This window comes from Euleptes europaea, chromosome 4, assembly GCF_029931775.1.
Source record: "Euleptes europaea isolate rEulEur1 chromosome 4, rEulEur1.hap1, whole genome shotgun sequence".
NCBI classification, from domain to species: Eukaryota; Metazoa; Chordata; class Lepidosauria; order Squamata; family Sphaerodactylidae; genus Euleptes; species Euleptes europaea.
In genome coordinates this window covers 22804785-22830405 of record NC_079315.1, presented here as the reverse complement: position 1 = coordinate 22830405, position 25621 = coordinate 22804785, and the positions used below count along the sequence as shown (strand labels likewise).

General features: G+C 43.6%; 1 protein-coding gene across 1 annotated transcript; it reads left to right on the top strand.

Annotated features, from left to right (window-relative positions):
- Positions 1 to 1869: 1869 nt before the first annotated feature.
- AMBN (ameloblastin) lies at positions 1870 to 25386 on the top strand. Its single transcript, XM_056848903.1, has 8 exons — positions 1870 to 1962; positions 11566 to 11685; positions 13621 to 13863; positions 15194 to 15232; positions 16732 to 16791; positions 17738 to 17782; positions 20014 to 20058; positions 24922 to 25386. The coding sequence occupies exons 1-8, from the start codon at positions 1909 to 1911 to the stop codon at positions 25384 to 25386; spliced, it is 1071 nt and encodes a 356-aa protein (XP_056704881.1). The 5' UTR covers positions 1870 to 1908.
- The last annotated feature ends 235 nt before the right edge of the window (positions 25387 to 25621 follow it).

Sequence of the window (25621 nt, the reverse complement as noted above, 5' to 3'; positions counted from 1 at the left end):
TTAATCCTGCTTCAGGCCAGAGGGTGGGTAAAACCACCCCTGAGAAATCTGACACTCAGGAAATCTGGCTGTGGCCCAGGAAAAGCTTTATTCCATCATTGGTACTGGTGTTAAAAAATACCGCAGAACTCTTCAGATGACTAATACGGCTACCCCAGTTGGAATTTAGCCCTGAGAAATGTTAGAGGAACTTTTAGCTTTCTTCAGTGTCCCTTGGGTGTTTTATTCATCCACACAAGCATCTCCAAATTTGCTCCAGGTAAAATGCCTACAGAAGCTCTGTCCATTTTGAAATATGGTCATGCAGTCACCATACGTCAGTTGTGACTTGAGGGCACTGCCCCACCGCACCTGAGCTCAGGAGTTAGCTAGGAATAGATTGATTGGCATTGCTTTTTATATCTGCATGCCCTCTCTGAATCCTCTTGCTGTTAAGACTATGAATTTGAGGCAGAAGCGACTGTTTAGGGAAGAAACGTGTCGGGCACTAGGACTGTATTCTGTACCAGACTATTGCATGTTCTGGCTGCAATCCTTATGAAAAATCCTAGTTTTCGTGAAGAGAATATAGCTCGTGGTTTGAAGAGACCTTATCCTTTGTGGATGATTCCTTCTGGATGTAAGCCCAAAATGTATGATGCCAATTGAGTAAGCAGCAGCTGGTGAGGCGGTTCACAAGTGTGAATCGTCCAGTGGCATGGGGGAAGGTGGGAAGGAGGCGAAAGCATTTTCTTACTATTAGCAACAGCGCTGGCATGGAACAAGCATTGACTGTCTTGTTGATTGTCCAGCAGCCCTAGGTAGAGATCTAGTGTGCCGATGTCAGCTGCACACTGGTGAAGGAACCTTCCCTTCCCTGCCTCCTCCACTACCTCCCAATGATTGTTGATCAGACGTGTTTCTGCCTGTCTCCTTTAGTGCCCCTTAGCAGCAGATGCCGTTAACTGGCAAAGACAGACAAGAGTTCTGTATCTTTGGTGTGCCCCCTTCCACTCATTAGGAGTGGAAGAATGAAGCGTGCCTCTTGCTTGGATTTCCCTGATGTCTGACTGCTGGTATTTTTGTAAATTAAAAACGGAGGTACACGTCACTGTCCCACTGGAAACGCCTATCTCAGTGACTCATTCAGAGACACAGTGGGTTACCTCCTGTGTAAGTAAGCGATACTGTCTGGGCAGTGGTTGTCAACAAAGCATCCATATGCACTCCCATTTCAGAGGATCATTAGAAAAAAGGTGCATTGAGCATCTCTCTGAAGACGTTGTTTATATCTAGCAGGGTACTTATGGTTTTTTCAAGTCATGTTCATGTGCCTAACAGTAGCAGTTTTAGTAGCTACACAGAGAAAGGAACAACTTCTGTGTTGCCAGTAAACCTGTGGGAGCGCTGTCTTCTGCTGAATCCAGGGGCTCAAGAAGACAGCCATAATCCCCAAAAAAACAAAACAAAAAATCCAGAAATTTAATGTTAAAAATTGTTTTCTTTCTACTCAGGAATTTTATTCTGCTGAAGGGGTTCAAACAGCACATAGTGATAATTATACGTCCTTTAAAAAAAATGGAAGCAGAAGTTGAAAAAAGGAGATGGTTTATGATCTGTAGCATAATTTAAATGTATTACATCTCTGGAGTTTGTATCTCTGGTTTTATCATAATGGGATTCTTTTAAAAAAGTATTGCATTTCAGTGGAGAACCAATTTGCCAGTTTTTCCTAAATGATAATGTTTTCAACATTACCTCTACTGTAGAGTAGCTGTAAGAATCAGCCAAACCATAATTTGTGTCAATATGATATTTGTGTGGATTGTTTCACTGTGTGGATTGTTTCACTGTGTTTTAATTCCAGGTCCAGGTCCACACCAGAAAACGTTTTCCAGGCAGTTTTTGCTCCAAGATAACATCACAGATATGAAACGATGGATACTTGTCTCGTGTCTATTAGAAATATGCTCTGCTATGCCGGTAATTCCAATACACCTTTACATCAAACTGCTGACAGTATACCAAACTAGAGAAGATTAGGGCTGTCGACTAATTTTTCCCCCCGGTATTGTTCGAGTTTGGGTTTATTGAACCTGAAAATTTTCGGGAAAATCCGAAAATCCTTTCCTGAACTACCTTTCCCTCCCTCCCTACATTCTTCCTAATTCTGAAAGATTGTGGTTAATACAAAGCACGGTTCCTTTGCAAAGTGTGGGTTGGACCCAGACTAAATTTTTCAGAGGCGGAATGGAACTTTCCTGCCTCCTCCCTCCCCCTATTGCCCACTGATCTCCAAGAAATGCTGCTTGTGGGTAGGGTTGCCTGCTCCTGGTCGGGAAATACCTGGATATTCGGGGTGTGGAGCCTGAGGAGGGCAGGGTTCGGGGAGGGGAGGGACTTCAGTGGAGTATAATGCCTTAGAGTCCATCTTCCAAAGCGGCCATTTTCTCCAGGTGAACTGACCTCTGTCACCTGGAGATCTGTTGTAGTAGCAGGAGATCTCCAGCAACCACCTGGAGATTGGCAGCCCTACTTGTGGGGGAGAGGGTGCCCTGAGGAATGACATGAAGGAGGTCTACAGCAGGATAGGGTAGGGTTGCCAGGCCGCCGCTGACAACCCCCAGGAGAAATCAGGATGAGGTGGGGGTTTGTAGATGGAGTTTTTGTAAATGCTAGAGTTTCCACTAGGTCACTTGCAGTTTTTGCCAGAAGTGACATGATGTCACTGTGTGACATTCCTCCCCCCATTTCCTCCCCCCAGTGCCTCAGGTGTCAGTGGTCAATAGGGTTGCCAGCCTCCAGGTACTAGCTGGAGATCTCCTGCGATTACAACTGATCTCCATCCGATAGAGATCAGTTCACCTGGAGAAAAGGGCCACTTTGGCAATTGGACTCTATGGCATTGAAGTCCCTCCCCAAACCCCGCCCTCCTCAGGCTCCATCCCAAAAACCTCCTGCTGGTGGTAAAGAGGGACCTGGCAACCCTAGTTGTCAAACAACCAGCATGCTGGGAGGCCTCCCACTTTAGCAAAAGGCCTGGCATCCCTAGGAAGGATAAATCAGCGAAAACTACCTATTTAGTTTGGATTCAACCTTGTGTGGTTACATAAGTGCACAATAACTGGGATATTTCACCACGAATGTCCATATGGATCATTTCAGGTTAAACCTGCTATTCACAGTCTGTATGATACCCTGTTTCCTACTTATTATCGTAAGGTTAATTTTTTTTCTTTTCCATGAAGGATATACCTATGGAGACTCACAATTCTTTAGTACATAACTGAGTGTTGGCTCCCACCAAGCTAAAGTTCGTCATGGTTAAATCCCATTGTAACTAACGGAACAAGTTAGTCATAATTAATTTAAACGCTATTTTGTTCTATAGGACTCTTTCATGTTGCAGCTGCAACAGATAGTTGTTTTTGTGTGTCAACAACATGGAGTATGAATCTGTGGCCAATTTCTACTAATACAATATTAATTCCATGACATCAGACTAATCATCAGTGGGAAAGCTTGCTTCTTGACACCTTACTTTCTGAATAAAAACCACTAATACCTTCCCAAATGCACATGCTAGAAAAAAAGAGAGAAGAAATTCCAATAGATATTTTGTTTGTTCACAGATACTTCCTCAACACTCTGGGATACCTGGAATGGGTAGTATAAGCTTTGAGGTATATATTTTGCACTTGCACTTGCAAGTATTACACTGTAACCTATTTGGAAGTCATAACAAAAAACTCTGAGGAGAGCTGGCCAATTTACAATGTACATTTATATGGAGTTACTCTAGTCTCTGAACCCATATGTTTTAATAGACTCAGACTGGAGAGTTGAGAGCCAGCATGGTGTAGTGGTTAAGGTGTTGGACTAAGATCTGGGAAACTGAGGTTCAAATCCCTGCTCTGCCATGGAAGCTTGCTGGGTGACCTTGGGCCAGTCACACACTCTCAGTCTTGACCCTGGCAAGTATTTGGATGAAAGACCTCCAAGGAATACCAGGGTTGTGATGCAGAGGCAAGCAATGATAAACCACCACTGAATGTCTCTTGCCTTGAAAACCCTACGGGGTCACTATAAGTCACCTGTGACTTGATAGCAATTTACACATAGGATTGTACTGTTAGTACCTTAAATGAGACTTGTCAGAACAATAATTAATACACCCAGAGTCAAAGCTGTACCTACAGGAGATAATTTTTAAAATACTCATGTCGAGCATAAGAAATTATGTGTAAATTGAACATAAATCCAGATGTTTATAGTAGGGAACAGGCCTGTAATTACACACTGAGAATTATTTGTAGGCTTATCAAATATTGCCAAAAGCAGAATTTAAGGCTGGAGTTTATTGAACAGAGCACAGGGAAATATTTGGCAAACAATTTAGAAGCTGACAACTAAGGCAATTTTCTTTTTAAAAAATCTCCTCACAAAAGATCTGGAAGAGTAGGCCAAACTGTAGGCATCCCAAGAAGTACCCTTGAGAAATGAAGTTCTGTGATGAGGATGGCACTGCCTAATGAAGAATTTGGACAGCTTTAGGCATTCCCAAAATACTGAAGGCAACAGTAATTTACAGTCCTATGCTAATGTTTAAACTGTACAATGGTAGGAGACTGGGTGTATGCCAAACTATACTACCTCCTTGGCATGTGTGCTCTGCTGCTGTCTGCTATTTGTATGTAACTCACATTTGCACATGGGCCTATGCACAAATCATGCAATTTGTTTTGACACCATTTGCATAATTTAGATTGTACAGAGTGCATGAATGGCAGCTAAGCACACTGGCCCCTGAGCAAACATTAATTTCGAAGCATGATTGGAACCTGGGCCTGGAGATAGGGCAAACGGCTCAGCGGAGAAGGCAACACAATGAATGCTTTGTCATGTGTACCATTTGAACATCAGCTTGGCCTCATAGTTCATAGATCTGTGTATAAGGAGGAGAGCATTATAAGTTGTGAATATTTGCCTCACAATTAAAAGTCCAATGCCATTTATCCAAATGGTCTATTAAGAGTCCTTTCTATGGCTCATCCAGGGACTTACTGTGGCATTCAGATTAAGCTTGGCAAGAATCTCTGGGAAAAACAAGAAAGGTTTCCCTGCAACTGTCCCCCCCCCCCCCGAAACTAATTGCACGCAGAATCCAAACTAAGAATTGTCAGGATGCACCCCACACACAGTAGCACAGAGCTATAATGGGAACATGTAGCATTGATTATTGGTAAAGCTATCTGGATACTTGATGATTGCCAATGCCATTCTAAGGAGAGTTATACCCCTTGAAGTCAATGCGCTTAGAATGGCGAAACTGCCTCCAATTGCAGTAGTAGTTATGATCAGAAGTCAAAACATGATGCAGAACATCAGCCAAAGAACATTTTGCAAAGTTAGTAACTGGTACTTCAAAACAGGGCTTCAGCATGTTATTATTTTTAATGTTTCCAGGAGTCATGGCCCATTGTTGTTTTGTATCTCTCAGATAAATTTTCTGTGATGACTACAAACAAATCAGTTCTATTGCATGTAGGTTTTTTATTACTGTTTTTAGGGCTGCATCCAACATTATTTTTTACAGAAATGTATGACTCACGTTTTAAAGAGTCAGGGTCACAAGAGCACACTTGTTTGACTGCAAAGACACACAATCTCCTTCTGAGCGGCTTGCATAATGTGTAGGCTGGCAGTCCATCTGTTTAGTGTACACCTCATCCTTGAGTAATATTGACAGGCTTTAGGCATATATTTAAAGCCACGCTTGTTACAATGCATACCGGGTTAAAATTATAAACAACAGAATCGCTACTGCTCGAGTTTGCTTGGATGGTGGTGCACCCTTCTTTCGAAAGGGCAATGAAAACGTTCAGTAGCGTAAGTGGTTGAGATTAATCCTCTCATGTATCTGACTCAACAAACTTCTCACGGAGGAAGTAACTAACCTGAAAGTGGTCCTTGCTTTCTTGAGGGTTGTAAGCTTTAATGTGATGAGTGATTTTCACATGGGGGTACTTTTAGGCACGCCCCCACATTTGAAACCTGTATCATCTCAGTGACTGAACATTTTAAACATCTTTGGGTATTTCTGTACCAACTTTTTGCTTCAATTTAACTGCACTGGTTTTCCCAGCTATCACTTGCTTGTTGTGGCTCTCCCTGTTTTTCTTTGAGTTTTCCCCATTTTTTTCCCCAGACCAACTTTGCAGTGGTCAAAAAAAAGGGCGGGGGGCTTGAAAAAATGAGAGAGCAACAACCAGCAACCCATAGTGTGAATGAGCGGGGGAAACCCAATGCAGCAAAAACATGGTGCGGAAAAGCCCTTTGACATGTGATCAAAATCTGTGTAATTATGCATGGTGTGGATAAAGGAAATAGAGAAGATTCTCCCCCTACCTTTCTCACAACATTAGAACTGGATGTCACCTGATGAAATTGATTGGCAATAGATCCAGGACAGACAAGATAAAATATTGCTGTATATAATGCATACATAATTTATAGAATTTTCTGCAGAACATGTAACACTGTCCACTTGTTGAGATGGCTTTAAAAGGAGATTAGGCAATTTTATGCAGGCGCAGTCAATCCATGGCTATTAGCCTTGACAGCTTAATGGAAGGTCCATGGGAAGCACCAGTTTATTTCTGAATGCAACTAGTGGTAGGCAAACTGTGGGGGAAGTCTTCGTGCCTGGGTTTGTCTTTTTGGAAGCATCTGCCTGATTGATATTGGAACCAGGATGTTGGGCTAGATGGTTATTGGGCGTGACCCAGCAGGTCTCTTTTCTTATTTCATAACAGACATGCTACCTATATTATCCAGTATGTAGGAGTTCATTCCTCTGGTGAGCAAAAGGCATTCTGCAGTAATATTTTTTAACTACTCATTTCTAGACAATGGAGCAGCTTGGCCTGAGCTCATCTGAGTTTGGGGGCTAAGCAGGGGCAGGCGTGGTCAGTTCTTGGATGGGAGACCACCAAGAAAGACTTGGGCTGCTACACAGAGGAAGGCTATGGCAAACCACCTCTGCTCCTCTGTTGCCCAGAACGTCCAGTGGATGGGGTTACAATGAGTTGGTTGCCACTCAACCACACATTCTTCTTCTTTTAGGCAATGGGTTGGATCTACCAGCTTTCCCACATGATATTGCCCAATTCCTCTCCTCTACACAGTTCCCATGATCCCTGTAGCCAACTCCTTAGCTCTATTAAAATTAGGCTCTGTAGTTTAGCTGTAGTTCTGTGTTGGCAAAAGTACACCATCAGAAATGGACCTTAGAGGGATATAAGAATGAAAATATTGTAAAAAAAAGGTATGGTTAGCAATAACACAGGAGATTTGTTGTTGTTGTTGCTTTTCAGAGGATGAGACAATTGGGTAGGACAAATGTACTCTCACAGGTAACCACAACTAACTGTGAATATGTATCTTTTGAAAATAATGTTGATACATTAGTGTAGCTGAAATAGTAAATATACAATGCCATTCTATATTCTTAGTCTATACTAATAAATGGGGATGGGGAGGGATCATAGATATTAAAAATATTCTAGTGAACCTTAGCAACAGTAAGGGGCATTTTTCATGGTAGATTTTGCTTCTCTTTTGCCATGGACCAAAAAAACCCCCGATGTAAATGTTTTTTTCATGGCGGCGATTTATCCCCGTCAATTATCTGTAGTTTTGGTTTTTCATGGGAACAAAGCACACTGTATTTGACAACGGTTTGGTCTGTCCCTTTTGCAGGAGGCCTCCCCTTCCAACAAGTTCATTGTTTATGCCTGCCCCCAACTCTGCCCCAACTCCGCCCAGCAGATTACCTCGTGCGGTTCACCAGCCCCAGCGCAAAAAACAACCACCAGTCCCTCTGGTCTCCTCCATTTTTCTTCCACCCTCGCTCTGTTCTGCTTTTGGAACAGTCAGATTCCAAATTTGAGGGGGGGGGCAAGGCAGTGCTTTCCTCAAAGCTTCCCTCTATTTTCTATAGGTGTGGAACCCATTGCCCTTTAATGACAGACAGGATGGGGGCGGGGGCAGGAATTGCATCCATGTGCCAAGAGGTGTGCCTTGGATCCAAGGTGTGCCTTGGATTTTCCGCTCTCTAGATGCATATTTTCCCAATCCTAATTCTCAAAACTCTTCTTGGGGGCTGATTGTTGAGTTTTGAGAATTTGGATGGGTGCATCTAGAGAGCAGCATCTAGAGAGCAGCATCTAGAGAGCAGCAAATCCAAGGAAAAACCTCCCGTGCATAAATGGCCACTGTAAACCTCTTGCATTAAAGCCAGTGCATCATGAGGAGAGAGAGGAGGGCTCCTGGCTTGCACGCCGGCCCCGATCCAGCCAGTGTGCATGGTGGGGGGGGGGAAAGAGGAAAGAAGGCCCCTGGCTTGCGCGCCAGCCCTGATCCGGCCCCAGTGCATCTTGAGAGAGAGGAGGGCTCCTGGCTTGGTTGCTGGCCCCAATCCAGCCAGTGTGCATGGCAAGGGGGGAGAGGAAAGAAGGCCCCTGGCTTGCGCGCCGGCCCTGATCCGGCCTAGTGCATAGTGAGAGAGAGGAGGGCTCCTGGCTTGCTCGCCGGCCCCAATCCAGCCAGTGTGCATGGCGGGGGGGGGGGGAGAGGAAAGAAGGCCCCTGGCTTGCGCGCCGGCCCTGATCCGGCCTAGTGCATAGTGAGAGAGAGGAGGGCTCCTGGCTTGCTCGCCAGCCCCAATCCAGCCAGTGTGCATGGCGGGGGGGGGGAGGAAAGAAGGCCCCTGGCTTGTGCGCCGGCCCTGATCTGGCCTAGTGCATCGTGAGAGAGAGGAGGGCTCCTGGCTTGCGCACCAGCCCCGATCCAGCCAGTGTGCATGGCGGGGGGGGGGAGAGGAAAGAAGGCCCCTGGCTTGCGCGCCGGCCCTGATCCGGCCCAAGTGCATCAAAAGAGGAGGGAGACCCAGAGCAGGCTGGCTGCCCCTCTTCAGAAGAGTGATAGAAGGGAGTTTTTCCTTGGGTTTTCCGCTCTCAGGATGCACATTTTCCCCATCCGAATTCTCAAAAATCCCCCCTCCCCGCTGGGGTAGAGGGGCCAACAGCCCCTTCCCTTGAACATCCCCCCCACAGGTCCAGCTGCCCTAGACCGAGCTGCCACCACCACCACCCCCAGCGCGGTCTCCCCCTGGAGCCGTCCATCCGACATCCCCCTGGGCTTGGAGGTGTGTGCCGCCTGCCCGCCCGCCAGCCTCCGGGACAGAGGGAGAGAAGTGCCAGGACTCTAGGCAGGTAGGCAGGCAGCAAAAGGGGCGGTATTCTTGTCCGAGCACGAAACTCCCCCAGCCAATTACAGTTCTTGGGGGAGGAGAAAGTAGACGTCACGGGCAGGGGCAGCGGAACCAAAGCAAACAATTCTTCATGGGCCTCTGAGCCAAAAAACACGCGCCAACAGGAAAGGACGGCTCAAAAGTGGTTTCAGTTGCCGCAGTTATAACGCGGCTTTTATTGCTCATTCTGGGAAAATGCGGACCTGCAATGAATAACCAAAAATTTGCACCGATACAAATCAGATTCGAAAGCGCAGCAAATCTCCGTGAAAAATTCCCCTAAGACTTTATGGCCACCAATTATTTCCAAGGTAGAAATGGAAGAGGCAAAAAAAGGAAAATAGGTGGGTGTGCATTCAGATATGCCAAACCAAAAATAAACCCGAAAAAGCTGTTTTGGCCGAATATCAAAACCGCAAATTGCCACTAAGCCGGATAGCTGAAAAGCTGAAAAACTATCCGGCTTTGTTCGGCATTTCCCACGGCAGCATGCAGCAATGACTTTATGCTTACTTGAGACTAAGTATGACTGAGTTTAAAAGACTAGCTCTCAAGCTAGTGTCCCTTTACGCCTGGCATACACATGAAGCAGAATGAGGTAGTAATGTGGTGGCAAAGTGCGAGGGTATTAGAACGGATGATATCACTTCAGACCGTACATGAAGTTTTGCAAAGTTTCCTTACATTAAATAAGTAGAAAGTAGAAAACTGGCACAGCTTTTGAAGGTCTAAGCTAGAATTTTTCTCCCTGATAAGCTACAGTATTTTGGTTCTTGTAGGTTATTCGGGCTGTGTAACCGTGGTCTTGGAATTTTCTTTCCTGACGTTTCGCCAGCAACTGTGGCAGGCATCTTCAGAGTAGTAACACTGAAGGACAGTGTCTCTCAGTGTCAAGGGTGTAGAAAGAGTAATATATAGTCAGAAAGGGGTTGGGTTTGAGCTGAGTATTGTCCTGCAAAAGTATTGTCCTGTAAGTATCAAGATAATGTGCTAATGAGGGTATGGTATGTTAATATGGAACCATTGTATCCTGAAGTGATCTGTTAACTCTCCTCTTTTCTGTTAAAGTTGTGCTGATGTTTGTGAATTTCAATGGCTTCTCTGTGCATGAATAAGAATGAATAAGGCTTGGCTTCCTGCCCTGAAACACCTCCAGACAAAGACAACATTCAACAATAGCCATACAGATTAGTTTTGGATTACACACATTAACAGATCACTTCAGGATACAATGGTTCCATATTAACATACCATACCCTCATTAGCACATTATCTTGATACTTACAGGACAATACTTTTGCAGGACAATACTCAGCTCAAACCCAACCCCTTTCTGACTATATATTACTCTTTCTACACCCTTGACACTGAGAGACACTGTCCTTCAGTGTTACTACTCTGAAGATGCCTGCCACAGTTGCTGGCGAAACGTCAGGAAAGAAAATTCCAAGACCACGGTTACACAGCCCGAATAACCTACAAGAACCAATGAACTCTGACCGTGAAAGCCTTCGACACTACAGTATTTTATTTGCAGGAAGTTTTACTTGGGGGAGCATTAGGAATGTGGTCCCTTTCCTGCATTCTAAAGAGGTACAGTCCATTCCACAATCTCAGAATTCTACCACCTAATTCTTCTGCATGTGTGGACAAGGCCTCAGTTACAACCAACTTGATCTAGATAGGGGATAGGGTTGCCAACTGCCCTACGGAGCCTGGAGATCTCCTGGAATTACAGTAGACCTACAGAGATCAATTTCCCCAGAGAAAATGGCTGCTTTGGAGGTGTAATCTATGACATTATACCCTGCTGGGGTCCCTCTGGTCTCCAAACCCTCCCCTCCCCCAGGCTCTGTCCCCCAATCTGCAGGAATTTTCCAACCCAGAGTGGGCAATTGACTGGGGCCATACTAGCCAAATATTTTTTTAAAAAAAAATTCTGAAGGCTTTATTGATGTTGTTTTATTCAGAATTTCCTCAGTCATTTGTAAGCTATTTTGAGGCCTCCGGTGCACGAAGGGAAGAGTAGTAGATAAATGCTTATTATTCCTTCAAGCTCTTTTTCTCTAACCAGATTTATCGATGTATTATCAAGCTGAAATGAGTGGACATGTAAATAGTGTAGGATCTATTTGGAAACCAATTTAAATATTTATTAGTTGTATATTAATTTTGCCTTCTAGATAGTTGAATTGTACCCTGAGCTGTTAAGGATTTTAAAGTCTGAATTACAGCTTGAGAATAAGCATGTTCTCTTTTCACCACTCCTTTAGTATGCTCGGCATTACACCTATGCTGATCCATTCCATATTTGGATGCACAATTTCCTTCCGTCGCATTCATCACCGCCTTATTGGGGCAAGCGAAGACTTCATGATCATGATACCCAACAGGTGAGCCATTTTTGCTATGAAGACTCCAGAAAGCGCCCAGAATGAGAGATCGTTTAAACTAAGGAGGCACACAGACACCTCTTGTTCTGTTTCTCAATATTTCCCAATATATGTGTTCATTTCCCAACTGAATTTTTAAAAATATCTTCAGAAATGTTCACCGATCAAATTATTTGCATGTGTTTGGTCATTCCCTGAGATTTACAAAAGTGATTCACTGCCATTAAAAAGAGATCACTTGAACAAAGGGTAGTAGAACAGAGCCCTCATAATTTTGCTACACATTGACGGTCACTATTTGGAAGCTGTGAATGTTCTAGACCAGTGCCTTGAGGCTGTGGTCAAGTGACAAAGGGTAAAGAAACTAAAAGTTAATCCAGAGAAGATGGAGGTGGTGTTGGTTGGGGAGGCAGAATCTTTGGCTGGTGTTGATCTACCAGATTCAGATGGGGTTAAGTTCTCTTTACTAGATCAAGTGACGAACTCGGGGGGTAAGGTTGCCAGGTCCCCCTTTGCCACCAGTGGGAGGTTTTGGGGCGGAGCCTGAGGAGGGCAGGATTTGGGGAATGGAGGTACTTCAATGCCATAAAGTCCAATGGCCAAAGCAGCCATTTTCTCCAGGGGAACTGATCTCTATTGGCTGGAGATCAGTTGTAATAGCAGGAAATCTCCAGCTAGTACCTGGAGGTTGGCAACCCTATGGTGGGTCGTGCACCCTGACTTGTTAATGGGTTAACAAGTCAGCATTGTTGCTAGGAGCACCTTCATTCAGTTACATCTAGCTTGTAAGCTTATTTATCCTTTGCTGACCTAGCTATTTGATTCATACTGCCATAACCTCTAGATTGGACCACCATAACAATCTGGGATTCTTGCACTTGTTGGCCTCATTTGCCAGTACAATCCAATGTACCAACCATGTTCTTCAGACACCCTTATCACTGTACATGCATCAACTGCTAGATCACAGGCTTTTCTCATGGTGGGTTCATTCCTTTGGAATGACCGACCAGAGTGGGTTTGGTGGGTGCTTTCACTCGCTACGTTTAGGAAGGCCTGTAATGCAGTTTTATTCTAATTGACTTGAATTAGCAGTAGGAAAGAGTAGGAGTCCAGTAGCACCTTAAAGACTAACAAAATTTCCTTTCTACTGCTAGTGACAGACTAACATGGCTACCCATCGTGACCTGAATTAGATTGTGGCCCATCCGTTGGATCCTTATAAGAGCTATACTCTTCTAAGCCCATTGATTTTGATTAGATTGTGAACCATCAGTTGGATCATACCAGCATTTTTCCCCGGTGAATGATCGAAAAAGGGTCTCTTTTCACCACCAAAAAGGCTATGGCAGAGGTTATAGGACATGCATAGTCAAAAGCCTTCCAGGACAGTGTCTGTAATGAAGAAGGGAATTGGTTGAGATTACATGGGAAAGCTGGTGGGATCCAACCTACTATCTTGTGTTGAGAGTAATAATGTAACTGGAATTGATAGCTGCTGTGGCAAAAAAATTTAAATGGTTTTTGTCCAAGTCTCTGATGTAAAAAAAGGAAAAGAATCTGAAGTATGTACACAACTATTTATGAAAGAATAATCTCCATGCTGTGACTTTCATGGCTTTGCTTTTTTTACGAGCACTTTTTAATGGCTTTGTGTTATCATTTTAGCTGTAAGCCACATTGAATGGGTCTCTGGAGAGGTAGAATATACATTTTCTAAATAAATAAAACATTTATACAGTAATAAGGACTGCAGCTAGATGTATTAGGATGCTTCTTCAGAGTACTGGCAGAATCAATGCATTATTCTTTGCTTTGTAGGACAGCTTTTTAAAAATTAAGTTGATGATGTTCGGTAATCCCCTGTCTTGACCATAATTTATTGATGACTGCATCCTTTTCCTTATGGCCATTTACCCTCCCATTGCTCCACAGTATGAATATACGATGCCAGTGCACCCTCCTCCTCTGCCATCACAGCAAACTCCCCTTCAGCAACCTGCAATACACGAGCAATTTCCCTTCCTACTGACAAACCATATTCCATTTACTACAAGGCAAGTTCAACTCCAACAGTATGATATACAGCCGCCATTCCAGCAGAAATCGTTTCCCCAGACGGAAGGACATCACCCAGTGGTTCAACAACAGATGCCACTAGACCGGCAAATGCAACAGGTCAGTTTTATAGAAATCTGCCATATCAATTCAAAATCCAGTCTAATATGACGTTCAGGGACTCCAGTGCTTGAACCAGAAACCTCGTGGCCTATGGAGGAGGTTCTAACCACAAGGACTTTATTAGGCATAGAACAGGAGTGTGCAACCAGAGTCTACAATTCATGTGACTGGCAGGCAGTATGACTCCTCTAGTTTGGCTAGCCTAGGTTTAAATATTAGGAACCTGGCCTTTTAGGTTAGAACATAAGAATCTAAGAAAAGCCATGCTGGATCAGACCAAGGCCCATCAAGTCCAGCAGTCTGTTCACACAGTGGCCAACCAGGTGCCTCTAGGAAGCCCACAAACAAGACTTTGACTGCAGCAGCATTATCCTGCCTGTGTTCCACAGCACCTAATATATTAGGCATGCTCCTCTGATCCTGGAGAGATCAGGTTAATAAAGCATACCTTCTTCAGATGCATTTTACGCTCTATGGGTTGATTCCAACTAGCTTTTCTGCTGGTGATAGGAGTACCATTGGAAGACCAAAAGGCTATGCTGGGACAAAAGCAATATGTGACGTGGAATGTAATAAAGAAGGAAACTGAAATTGAGCACACAAAATATCAGTTGGATCCAACCCAATCTCCTTCAGCTCCAACAGACTCTATTTTTAGGACAGCTGCCCACAGCCCAGGGAAAGAACGGCAGCTGAATTAAATAACAAAACTGGGCACTTTGGGCTTTTAGTTGTGTGGAGGTTTTCAAACGATGATCATTCCTAGGGTTGACAGATCCAGGTTGGGATACTCCTGGAGATTTGGGGGTGGAGACTGGGGAGGACAGAGACCTCAGTGGGGTACAATGCCATAGTGTCCGCCCGCCCCCCAAAGCATCCATTTTTTCCAGGGGAACTGATCTCAGTAGTCTGGAAATGAGCTGTAATTCTGGGGGGGGGGGGGCTGGCATCCCTAGCCATTCCTCACATGTTAGATGAGAAATACAGGCCAATCAGTTTTGTTTTTAATTTGTACAAATAGAATGGAAATAGGGCAGTGATTAATGTTAAAGGTTATAACCCTTCTCTGCATTGCATGAAAAGTCCTTCTAGTATACTAGGAGAATTCCTTCCTGAGACAAGTTAACTTTTGTGAGACAGTAAATTCTTTCTTCTAAGTACTTGGATGTTTGAGTCCATACATTTAGTCCAGTCTAGACAACTGAAAGACGGCTTTAAATGCATGCAGGTTTGAGTGCACGTTAAGACTGAGCCTTGGCTCAACTTTTATTCACTTTAAGCTTTGTAAAGTTGTATGGCTTTAATCTATCTTCTTTTGATAATACAGTTACCATTTCAAGAATACTCGGGGACATTGGGTCATGCAGTAAGTATACTTTTTTCTATGGCGTAGCTCCCTAGTTCGCTAAAGTTTACCAAATTTCATTTCACAGTAGATAATTTTTTTAAAAAGAGCTGGCACATTGCAGTGGCTAAAATTGAGAGACTGGAAGATCGCCGTTCAAATCTCACCCCATCCATGAACTCATTAGTTGGCTTTTGGCAAGCTGTTATTTCTTCATCCCTGATGCAGTCTACCATTCAGGGCTTTTAAAATGATTTCTAAGGCCTTTTATGAAGGGACGTTTCCCTGCGATCACCCCCACCGACTGCTTTGAGGTTTCTTTTTGATTATGCATGCCTTTTCTGCCTCAGAAGTCGCCTCGTTCTCCCCACCCATTTTGCTCATGTTTTCCAGGTGCTGTTTTAGCCAGAATCTGGAAAACGCGGGCAAAACCCGAGGGGAGAGTGAGACAACCTCTGTTGGCAGAAAAGGCATGCATAATCAAAAGGAAGCCCCGAAGCAGCCGGCAGGGGTGACCACGGGGAAACGTCCCTGCATAAAAGGCTTACGATAATGTATATTAGGGGAACGATCAAGAAACATTATGTTTCTGCACAACAGTAATTGTTATTTGTTCCTTTGATTTTTTTTTTTGTCAGTTTGCAAAAAATTATATCTCACTTTTCTGCCCTTACAAGGCCCACTAGGCGGCTAACAAATGAAAGCATACATAATAAAATTACATTTAAAAACCATTGAAACCAACCCCCCAAAATAATTAAAACAATGAAAACCAAAGCTAAACATATGCAAAGACATAAAACCAACAATTAGTACATTGAGCAAGAAGGTGAGATCATTGACAGAATGCCAAACAAAACAAAAATGTGTGATGGTTAACCTTTGATACTTATGCATATCCTGAAGTACCTGTTCTGCCGGCGTTTAACTTGTTCAATCAATCAATTGATCGATCAATCAATCAAACCTTTATTGGCATACACAATACCTGCAGAGAACATTATCATACAATTTTACTCAACAGAGCTCACCTGTTCCCGTTTACAGTGTCTTTCGCAGATCCACATTGCATATTGGAAAAACTTGGCTACATGGTCAATTGTGGCCACATCCTGAGTAGACATAAGAAAGGCTACCTTGCGCTCAACTGGGTGCCCCATTCCCTACCAGCGAACAGCGGGTTGATGAACTTAAGGCGGATTCTCTGACAAAGGGGGCAGTGCAAAAGAACATGTGCAACTGATTCCATGTGATTCATTCCACAGGGGCATAACCTTGCAGAGAGTGGTATTGATTGAAATCTCCCCTGTAATATTGATGAGGGTGGCACATTTAATCTTGCTAACATATATGCCCTCCTTTGTTTTGGGTCTGTTAAATGAGAAAAATAGGTTGCCACTGAATGTTCACATTTTGCCATCCCCAAACTCACACAAGCCCCATTCCTGACATTGCTGTTGAGTTCTTGGAATTAATTTGTTCACTCACTGGATGCTGTTCTGCTTCTTCTCTTTGCAAAGTTCTACCCAAGTTTGCTTGGAGCCCCACAGGACCCAGTGCAGCAACCACAGCAACGATCTGTAAGTTTACTCTCCAAATACCGCAGACACACCAGCCCAGACAGTCACCATCTCTGGGTACACTGATCATGCAGACTCCCCTGAGGGCCAAAGGCAGTAGTTCCCACCAGTCCTTCTGGGAGACAGGGTGAACTACGGCTGCCAGCTCAAGTTGGGAAATACCAGGAGAATTTGGGGGTGGAGCCTGAGGAGGGCAGGGTTTGGGGAGGGGAGGGACTTCAATGCCATAGAATCCAATTCCAAGCGGCCATTTTTTTCCAGGTGAACTGATCTCTGTCCCCTGGAGATCAGGTGTAATAGCAGGAGATCTCCAGCCGCCATCTGGAGGTTAGCAACCCTAGGGTGAACTGTATGGGCTTAATTCTGCTGTGTGGGATAGTTTCTACCTGAAGGGGGTTCCCAGGCAGCAGATTGCCTGGATGCAGTGGGGTCTTCACAACTGGGGGCCTGCTGCATTGCCTTGGTAAATACCAAGACCACGGTTACACAGCCTGGATAACCTACGAGAACCAGCAGACAGGAATATTCATCATCTGTTTACCAATGGAAGATCACAGGCGGTGACATGCTTGCTTGGGTCTATGTTACACTAAAATGTTATTGATTTTGACTGTCATCATTTCTCTCAAAGAATCTGGGGAAATATACTCTGGTAAGATGCTGAAATTTCCTTGTTGGAGATTCCTAGACACCCTCCCTAATCTCCCTGAAAAGAGGGAATGACTTTAACCAATGTAAATGGTGGAGATAAGCTCTCTTTGAAACTTTTTACATGGCTGCTATTGAGGACAGGCTGCTGACCCTAACAAGTTGTCTGTCTGATCTAAACTGGTTATTTTTTTCTTGCCATTCTGAATATGCTACAGTTTTGCATTAAAAATGATAAATTACAACTGTCTCCTAAACCAAACTCTCTTAATTAAACCTATTTCTTTCCTTTGTCTAGATTTATCCCAGTTTGTACTATCTGCCTTATGTAGCAAACCAAGGAGTAAGTATTTTATATTTCTATACAACTGATGGATGAAATCTCCAACATTATGGTGGGGAGGGGGGAGGCCAATATGTTGCAAGGACTAGGGGCTCAAGCACAACTCTGTGTGTTCTGCCCATAAGACATGTGAAATCCACCCCCTCATTGGGAATTGGGCTACCCAGCATCAGGATAAAGGAAAAACGATTTCTTCTAGTACAATGGGATCTAGTACAGCTCTTTACTTTTATCCCCAGAGGACAAAATTTAAAAAGAAGAAAGAAAGGGAACACTCAGGGATGATAACGAAAGCAAAACATTCCTTATGATTCTACTACCTAGAAAACAGGGCAGGTTTCCCTTACCCCATGTTGCTGGTCAGAAGGATAGTTTTAGGTGAGCAGCCAAGTCATATTGGTCCACAGCAGAAGAGCAAGATTCAAGTCCGATAGCACCTTAAAGACCAGCAAGACCAACAAGATTTCCAGGGTATATGTTCTGAGTCAAAGTTCCCTTTATCAGATATGAATCATGAAGGTATCTGATGAAGTGAGCTTTTATTCTCAAAAGCTTATACCCTGGAAATCTTTTTTTAAATTAAATTTAATATTAATACAAAAACAAAAGCCACCGTCATACCCTGGAAATCTTGTTGTTCTTTAAGGTGCTACTGGACTCAAATTTTGTTCTATATAACTCACTAGATCTTATCTACACAGCTCCACCAAATGACCTTCATAATTTCCCTGTTTTGTAAGTCATGGTAAATATGACAAAGACACAGAATCCAGGCAATGTGTCCTCTAAAAAAGGGGTAAAAATAAATGCAGCTATTCAAATGTCAGGGATTTAGTATTAGTATTGACTGACATTATCTTGAGTCTACGATCAGAAGCCACATATGTCATCTTTTTAATTTGGGTTTAAGGATTATAAACATGCATGTGAATTTGTTCACTATATAGCAGTGTCTCAGAGGAAAGGAAAGAACATAACATACAATCCTATGCAGAATTGCTCCAGTATCAAAGAGGTTAGACATGACTAATTTGGCACAGGTTGTAAGATATCTGCCTGCCTACTCACCACATTTAGGGAGATCAGCAAGGAAGACTCTGCAGAGGAAGGCAATGGCCCAACCCACCTCTGCTTCTCACTTGCCTTGGAAGCCCCTTGCTGGGGTTGGAATAAGTCAGCTGTGACTTGATGGCGCTTTACACACATGCACACTCATCACATTTTATCCTACTCTTCCTCAATTGAGTTTAGGGAAGCATACATGGTTTCCCCCTTCCTTTTATTTCATCCTTGAAACAACCTTGTGAGAGTAGTTATTGCAGCTATTTCCAATGGTACTTTTGTGGAGCCTACTTGCTACATTACTAAAACACCTCTTCCCCAAAGCACAGATCCAGTCCTCACTATCTTCTACTTCACTGAAGCAGGAGGTGCTTCAAAAGACCTCAAAGGTGGATGCTTGGCTTGGAACCTCCTAGCATTTTGTAATTGCCCTGCTATTACACCCATTTTATGATTCGTCCTGCCTCATATGTAGGGTTGCCAGGTCCCTCTTCGCCACTGACAAGAGGTTTTGGGGGCAGAGCCTGAGGAGGGGAGGGACTTAAATGCCATAGAGTCCAATTGCCAAAACAGCCATTTTCTTCAGGTGAACTGATCGCTATCAGTTGTAATAGCAGGAGATCTCCAGCTAGTACCCGGAGGTTGGCAACCCTCCTCATATGGCATCCATTTTGTGGTGGCACCCACTATTCTTTCTCAAAATTCCAGAAGTGCCCAAATGCTCAACAAGGCTGAGTTCCCGTGGGTTACTGGGGGAAAGAATAACTGGCCCAAGGTCATCTAGTACGCTTCATGGCCTTGGACCCAGGTCTCTTCAGTCCTAGTGTATTGACTACACTACATTGGCTTGCTGTATATATCATGAATAAGGTACAGAAGTTCTAATAGTGTTGCCAAGCTCCAGGTGAGGGTCTGGAGTTCTCCCAGAATTACAGTTGATCTCCAGCTCACAAAAAAAGTTTCCCTTGAGAAAATGGCAGCATATCCCTGCTGAGCTTCTCTTTGCTCTCCAAACTCCACTCTTCCCAGGTTTTACCCTGAAATCTCCAGGAATCTTCCAACCCAAAGCTGGCAACCCTCATTCTAAAACAAAGGATTTTTTTCACAGTATGTAAATTTGGGCTGGAGCAACTCTTTCCTGATATGTGGTTTGTTTACATATTCCTTAGGCCTCTCCTGCCAGATTAGGAATAGTAAGCTCAGAAGAAATGCAGGTAGGTAAAAAAGGGGGGATTTGCACTTCATCTGTGAAAGGATCAGCAGTTTTTCTCTCCAAAGATCTCATACTACAAACAGTAGAAAAGGGCAAGAGTCCAGTAGCACCTTAAAGACTAACAAAAAATATTTTCTGGTAGGGTATGAGCTTTCGTGAGCCACAGCTCACTTCTTCAGATACAGCTAGAATGTGAATCCATCTGTCTTTAAGTATAAAGGTAAAGGTAAAGGTCCCCTGTGCAAGCACCGGGTCATTCCTGACCCATGGAGTGACGTCACATCCCTATGTTTCCAAGGCAGACTTTCTTTGCTGGGTGGTTTGCCAGTGCCTTCCCCAGTCATCTTCCCTTTACCCCCAGCAAGCTGGATACTCATATTTAAGTAGAGTCTTTAAGTAGTAGAGAGTGAATTCAGACAAGCATTAGTATGTAAATGTTAACAGTATGTAAATGTGAATAGCAGGCGTGATGGGATTAGGTGTGGTATGCAGAAGAGTTTGGTATGACTCTTCTGCATACCACACCTAATCCCATCACGCCTGCTATTCACATTTACATACTGTTAACATTTACATACTAATGCTTGTCTGAATTCACTCTCCTCTACTTAAAAGACAGATGGATTCACATTCTAGCTGTATCTGAAGAAGTGAGCTGTTGCTCACGAAAGCTCATACCCTACCAGAAAATATTTTTGTTAGTCTTTAAGGTGCTACTGGACTCTTGCCCTTTTCTACTACTGCAGACAGACTAACACGGCTACCCACTGTGAATACTACAAACAAAAAGTCCTAGTACTCTTCACATGACCGGAATCAGACAGATTTCCAACTAAAATGTCTATCATTTACTCAGGGGAAGTGGCCGGTTTTGAATCCAACCCCAAATTTAATTACTGGGGGTGGATGGGAGAGACCATGCACAAGACAGCTCAGAAAAATACTTTAAAATGTACAAATGCATGAGCTAAAACGACAAAACAAAATGTAAAAACAAGCTATAAATGCAAAGAGTAGAAGCAGCAGGGAACAGTAGGATAGCAATCAAAAGCATCCTTTAAAAATTGTATCAGCAGAGCAGACATACTTATCTTCTGAAAAGGTCCTAAGAGAATGCCAAAAATGAAAGGACCAAGAATGCTTCTTGGAGCAAAGAATTCCATCTTCCTTGCTACGATGCTGAAAAAAGGTTTGCCTTGTATGCCCATCATGCTCACCTCTGTCACTGTGATCATACATAACCGAGCATCAACCACAGATCACTGGCAGGTTCAAAAGAGCAGAAGTGGTCTTTAAGGCAGAATTTGTCCTAGGCCCCTTTTTAAGGTCTGAACCACCTGAACTGAGCCCAGAAACACAGAGGAAGCCAGTGAAGTTGACATTGCTCTGGTTTTGCACACTGATCATGGTGGGTCCCAGTTATGTCCCTGCCTGCTGCATTTTGGAGAAACTGAAGTTTCCATCCTTCTTCAGGGGCAGCACCCAAATAGAGTGCATTACAATAGTTTAACTTCAATATTGCTAAATTATGCAACTGTGGCAGTTCCGTTCACATGTCATGCTCCTGATCAGATGTTCAGTGCCATCCTCAATAATCATCCTGGGCCTGGATTCACAGACTTAGCTTCTGGATCTGTCTTTTTAGTGCAGGAGGCCAGGTGCATGGATAGGTGAATAGCTGCTATCATGACAGAGACAAGCCAAAAGAGTTTCCGTCTAGACATTAGGAAGAATTTTCTAACAGTTAGAACAGTTCCTCAGTGGAACAGGCTTCCTTGGGAGGTGGTAAGCTCTCCTTCCCTGGAGGTTTTTAAGAAGAGGTTAGATGGCCAACTGTCAGCAATGCTGATTCTATAACCTTAAGTAGATGATGAGAGGGAACACATCTGGGTCATCTTCTGAGCATGTAGTGGGGGTCACTGAGGGTGTGGGTTGTAGGTAGTTGTAAATTTTCTGCATTGTGCAGGGGGTTAGACTAGATGACCCTGGTGGTCCCTTCCAACTCTATGATTCTATGATTCTAAGTCATTGCCCATGAATAATTACAGGGTGGGGAGCAGAGAAGCCCATTCACAACTGAAAGGATGGGGAGGACGATCATACACCTTATGTAGCAGCCCCTCTCACTGCTGAAAAGACCTTTGGGGAGGACAAATTTGGCTTGGAACAAACATGGTAGAGAAACCTCCAACTTTGTCCCCCCGATTTGGACTCCTTACCATGTCTGCATTTGGTGCACTCACTTTACAAACTCTTCTTAAGTTCCCATGACAAAGATTTTTTGTATTGTGAAATCGATGAGATTCAAACTTTAATTACCTAATTTCTACTGACTCAAGCTGATTTCAAACTGAAATCCAGAATGAACAGAAAAGACCGAGGCTGTTAATAATATCATAATATCAAAACTCATGCACAGATTTCATAGCTAATATTAACATGAATGGCATGCCAAGGAGTTCAAAGAATGTACAGGCCAGAATAATATAAGTAATACAGGCCAATCCAGACACAGGCAAACCCTTCTAAACTGTATTGATGTCTATGGGGAAGATTAGCAGTGCTATCTTAAACAGGGGTGGGGTTTTTTGCTATCAAGTCACAGCTGACTTATGGTGACCCTGTAGGGGTTTCAATGCAAGAGACGTTCGGAGGTGGTTTGCCATTGCCTACATCCATGTCATGACCCTGGTATTCCTAGGAGGTCTCCCATTTAAATATTAGCCAAGTCGGGGCTGAGATTTTGTGACTGGCTCAAGGTCACCCAGCAAGTTTCCATAGCACAAGTGGGGATTTGAACCTGGATTTTCCAGGCCCTAGTCCAACACCTTAACCACTTTACCATGGTGGCTCTAACAGAGTTACACCATTCTAAATCTGTTGAAGAGCTTGGAAGGGTGTAACTCCGCTTAGGATGGCATTGTTAATCACATGCTTTAATTCTCCCATTGAGAATTAGGAGATCTAAAAGTGCTTGACTTTACTAGTTTATTTTTTCCCCAGCGGGTTTCATAGACAGCTATAGTATTGGCAATTCTGTCTGGAGTTTTGCCATTCATGTAGTAGAACAATGCCATAAGTTTATTAATTTAGATGTGAATGTAACTAATTTTGAACGCTCCACTGTTTCGACCTACTCATGCCCCCTTTTGCAGGTTTTGAATCCATCTGCATTCTGCTTATTGTATAAAAATGTATATACATTGTCTAAATGAGTCTGTTATTCAGCCCAAGGGAATGAAATATATATTCTGTCTGTGTTAATCTGCCAGGGAACTACAGGTTACATCAAATATGTATCAGCCAGCAATAATGACAACCACATGTCGAATTTTCCTTTTCACTCCATAACGTCTAGAACAATTTATTCATGTCCTGATGTCACAACATTGCATGTTTCACTACCCTCCACCAGCAAATGATACAGAGCTAAGGAAAGGTATAATGTTCTAACAGCAGCATAAGCTTGCCATTTGCCATTGCCTGCCTCCACTCCAGCAGATGGTGGAGTGGAGAAAAATTAAGTGAAAAATAGCCATTAGCGTGATGATGTTAAACAACATGCCTCTCTAGGAATCAATGGAAACTCTATAGTAAAACTACAGAGTTTCCCAGAATTCCGAGAGAGACATGATTTCACTTCCAGGTTTTCCCTAGAAGTAACAGAACACCATTGTGCCAGTGGTGACCCCCTATATCCCACATCTCCAGACTAGTTACCAGCTGCTGGCTGGCAACCCTACAAAATATGAAGGGGTGAAGGAATTAAGCACAGAGTTATCATTTTCAGTGACAGATACACATTTAATTGCTTGTATAGAAAGGCCGTGGGAGTTCAGACTCCCATGCCCACATTGCAAGGGCTAGTACAAGCAGAAAAATCAGCGCAAGTATTGAAACAGGGCTCACAGCTTGGATGAAATACTTGGTTTTTTCCCTGATGAGCATTGTTAAAACAAGGAATTTAAGAACGTAAGAACATTAGAAAGGCCATGCTGGATCAGACCAAGGCCCATCAAGTCCAGCAGTCTGTTCACACCATGGCCAACCAGGTGCCTCTAGGAAGCCCCCAAACGAGACGACTGCAGCAACATTATCCTGCCTGTGTTCCACAGCACCTAATATAATAGGCATGCTCCTCCAATACCATAAGAGAATAGGTATGCATCATGACTAGCATCCATTTTGACTAGTAGCCTTGGATAGCCCTCTCCTCCATGAGCATGTCCACTCTCCTCTTAAATCCTTCCAAACCTTACCAAAACAATGATATTAATAGTGTAGACCTGTTATGGACAAGAACCATTCAAAGAATGGAAATGTCCATTTTATAATAAGATATAGTTTTGGTTAAGTGAGAAGGGGCTATGGATGCAGGGTTGTAAAGCATTTTATATGACTTTATGTGATGATGTGACTATTTGTTTTTAGTTTATGTATATATCTACTGTTGACTGTCCATTTTTATTAATAAAACTTTAAAAAAAAAACCCTTCCAAGTTGGCAGCCATCACCACATCTTGGGGCAGGGAGTTCCACATTTTAACTCTGTGTTGTGTGAAGAAATACTTTTAAATAACTTGTCCTTCTTAATTTTGTAAGCCACTCTGAGAGCCTTAAATAACTTGTCCTTCTTAATTTTGTAAGCCACTCTGAGAGCCTTTCAGGGCCCTGTGGTTGGGATATAAATGGAGGGAAAGAATAAAAGGTGTCTAGAGTATGGTAAGCAGCACCTATTTCTGATGGTAGCCTATTTACAAAAAGATAAAGTTGCCCCCTGTTTGCTTTGCAACCCCCTGGATGTGTTCCCTGTTACTTGAAACAGTTGTGGTAATTAATTAAATGTGTCACGGTGTTTTTCCAGGGCGGTGGGCTTGGTGCACCGGCTTATCGAGCCATGAGTCCAGATCTCTTTTCTATGGGTGCTGGATTTGGAAACCCACCACCGAATAGACTAGGCCAGCCAGGTGATTACACTGTAGAAGACGACCAGCTTGGAATCACAGAACAGCCTGATGTTCAAGGAGGCGCTAACCAGGCCGCGAACCCTCCGGGCAATGGGAACAACCCCGGAGGTGCTTTGTCCAACCCCAACGGCAACCTGATGAACCCCGCCGGGCAGAGTAAAGGGCCTGCAGGCATCCCCCAAGCGACTATAAGCCCACTGGCGACTCAAGGCTTCCCCGACAGCTTCATCCCTTTCGAGGCTGACACTCCTATGCAGCTGGATCCCACCTTGTCCCCCGATGTCATATACACACCCCAGACAGGAATTGAGGCCGGCCAGCCACAAATCGGTCAAGATGGATGGCATTTTCAAGAACCCTGAATAACCCTTAAGGAAAATGCCACGCCTGCGTACGCCCTTCCGAAATTTCCTGTGCTTGACGCGCTGGCTTAGGAGGACTGTTACCTTGTTGGTGAATGAGCATCAAAGCATCCCATGTGCTAGTATAAATGTATGCAGCTTGCAGCGGCGATGATGTAACCTTTCTTTTGCATTTTACATTTTACATTTGGAAAAGAACGGGAGGTGCCAGATGATAGATAAAAATATATTAAGA

What these genes read in the sequence shown, in the direction of transcription:
- AMBN (XM_056848903.1), top strand. Translation starts at nt 1,909, where the DNA reads ATGAAACGATGGATACTTGTCTCGTGTCTATTAGAAATATGCTCTGCT. An exon ending in ATGATCATGATACCCAACAG is followed by an intron (nt 11,686 to 13,620) that starts GTGAGCCATTTT and finishes ATTGCTCCACAG; the next exon opens with TATGAATATACGATGCCAGT. An exon ending in CTTATGTAGCAAACCAAGGA is followed by an intron (nt 17,783 to 20,013) that starts GTAAGTATTTTA and finishes CATATTCCTTAG; the next exon opens with GCCTCTCCTGCCAGATTAGG.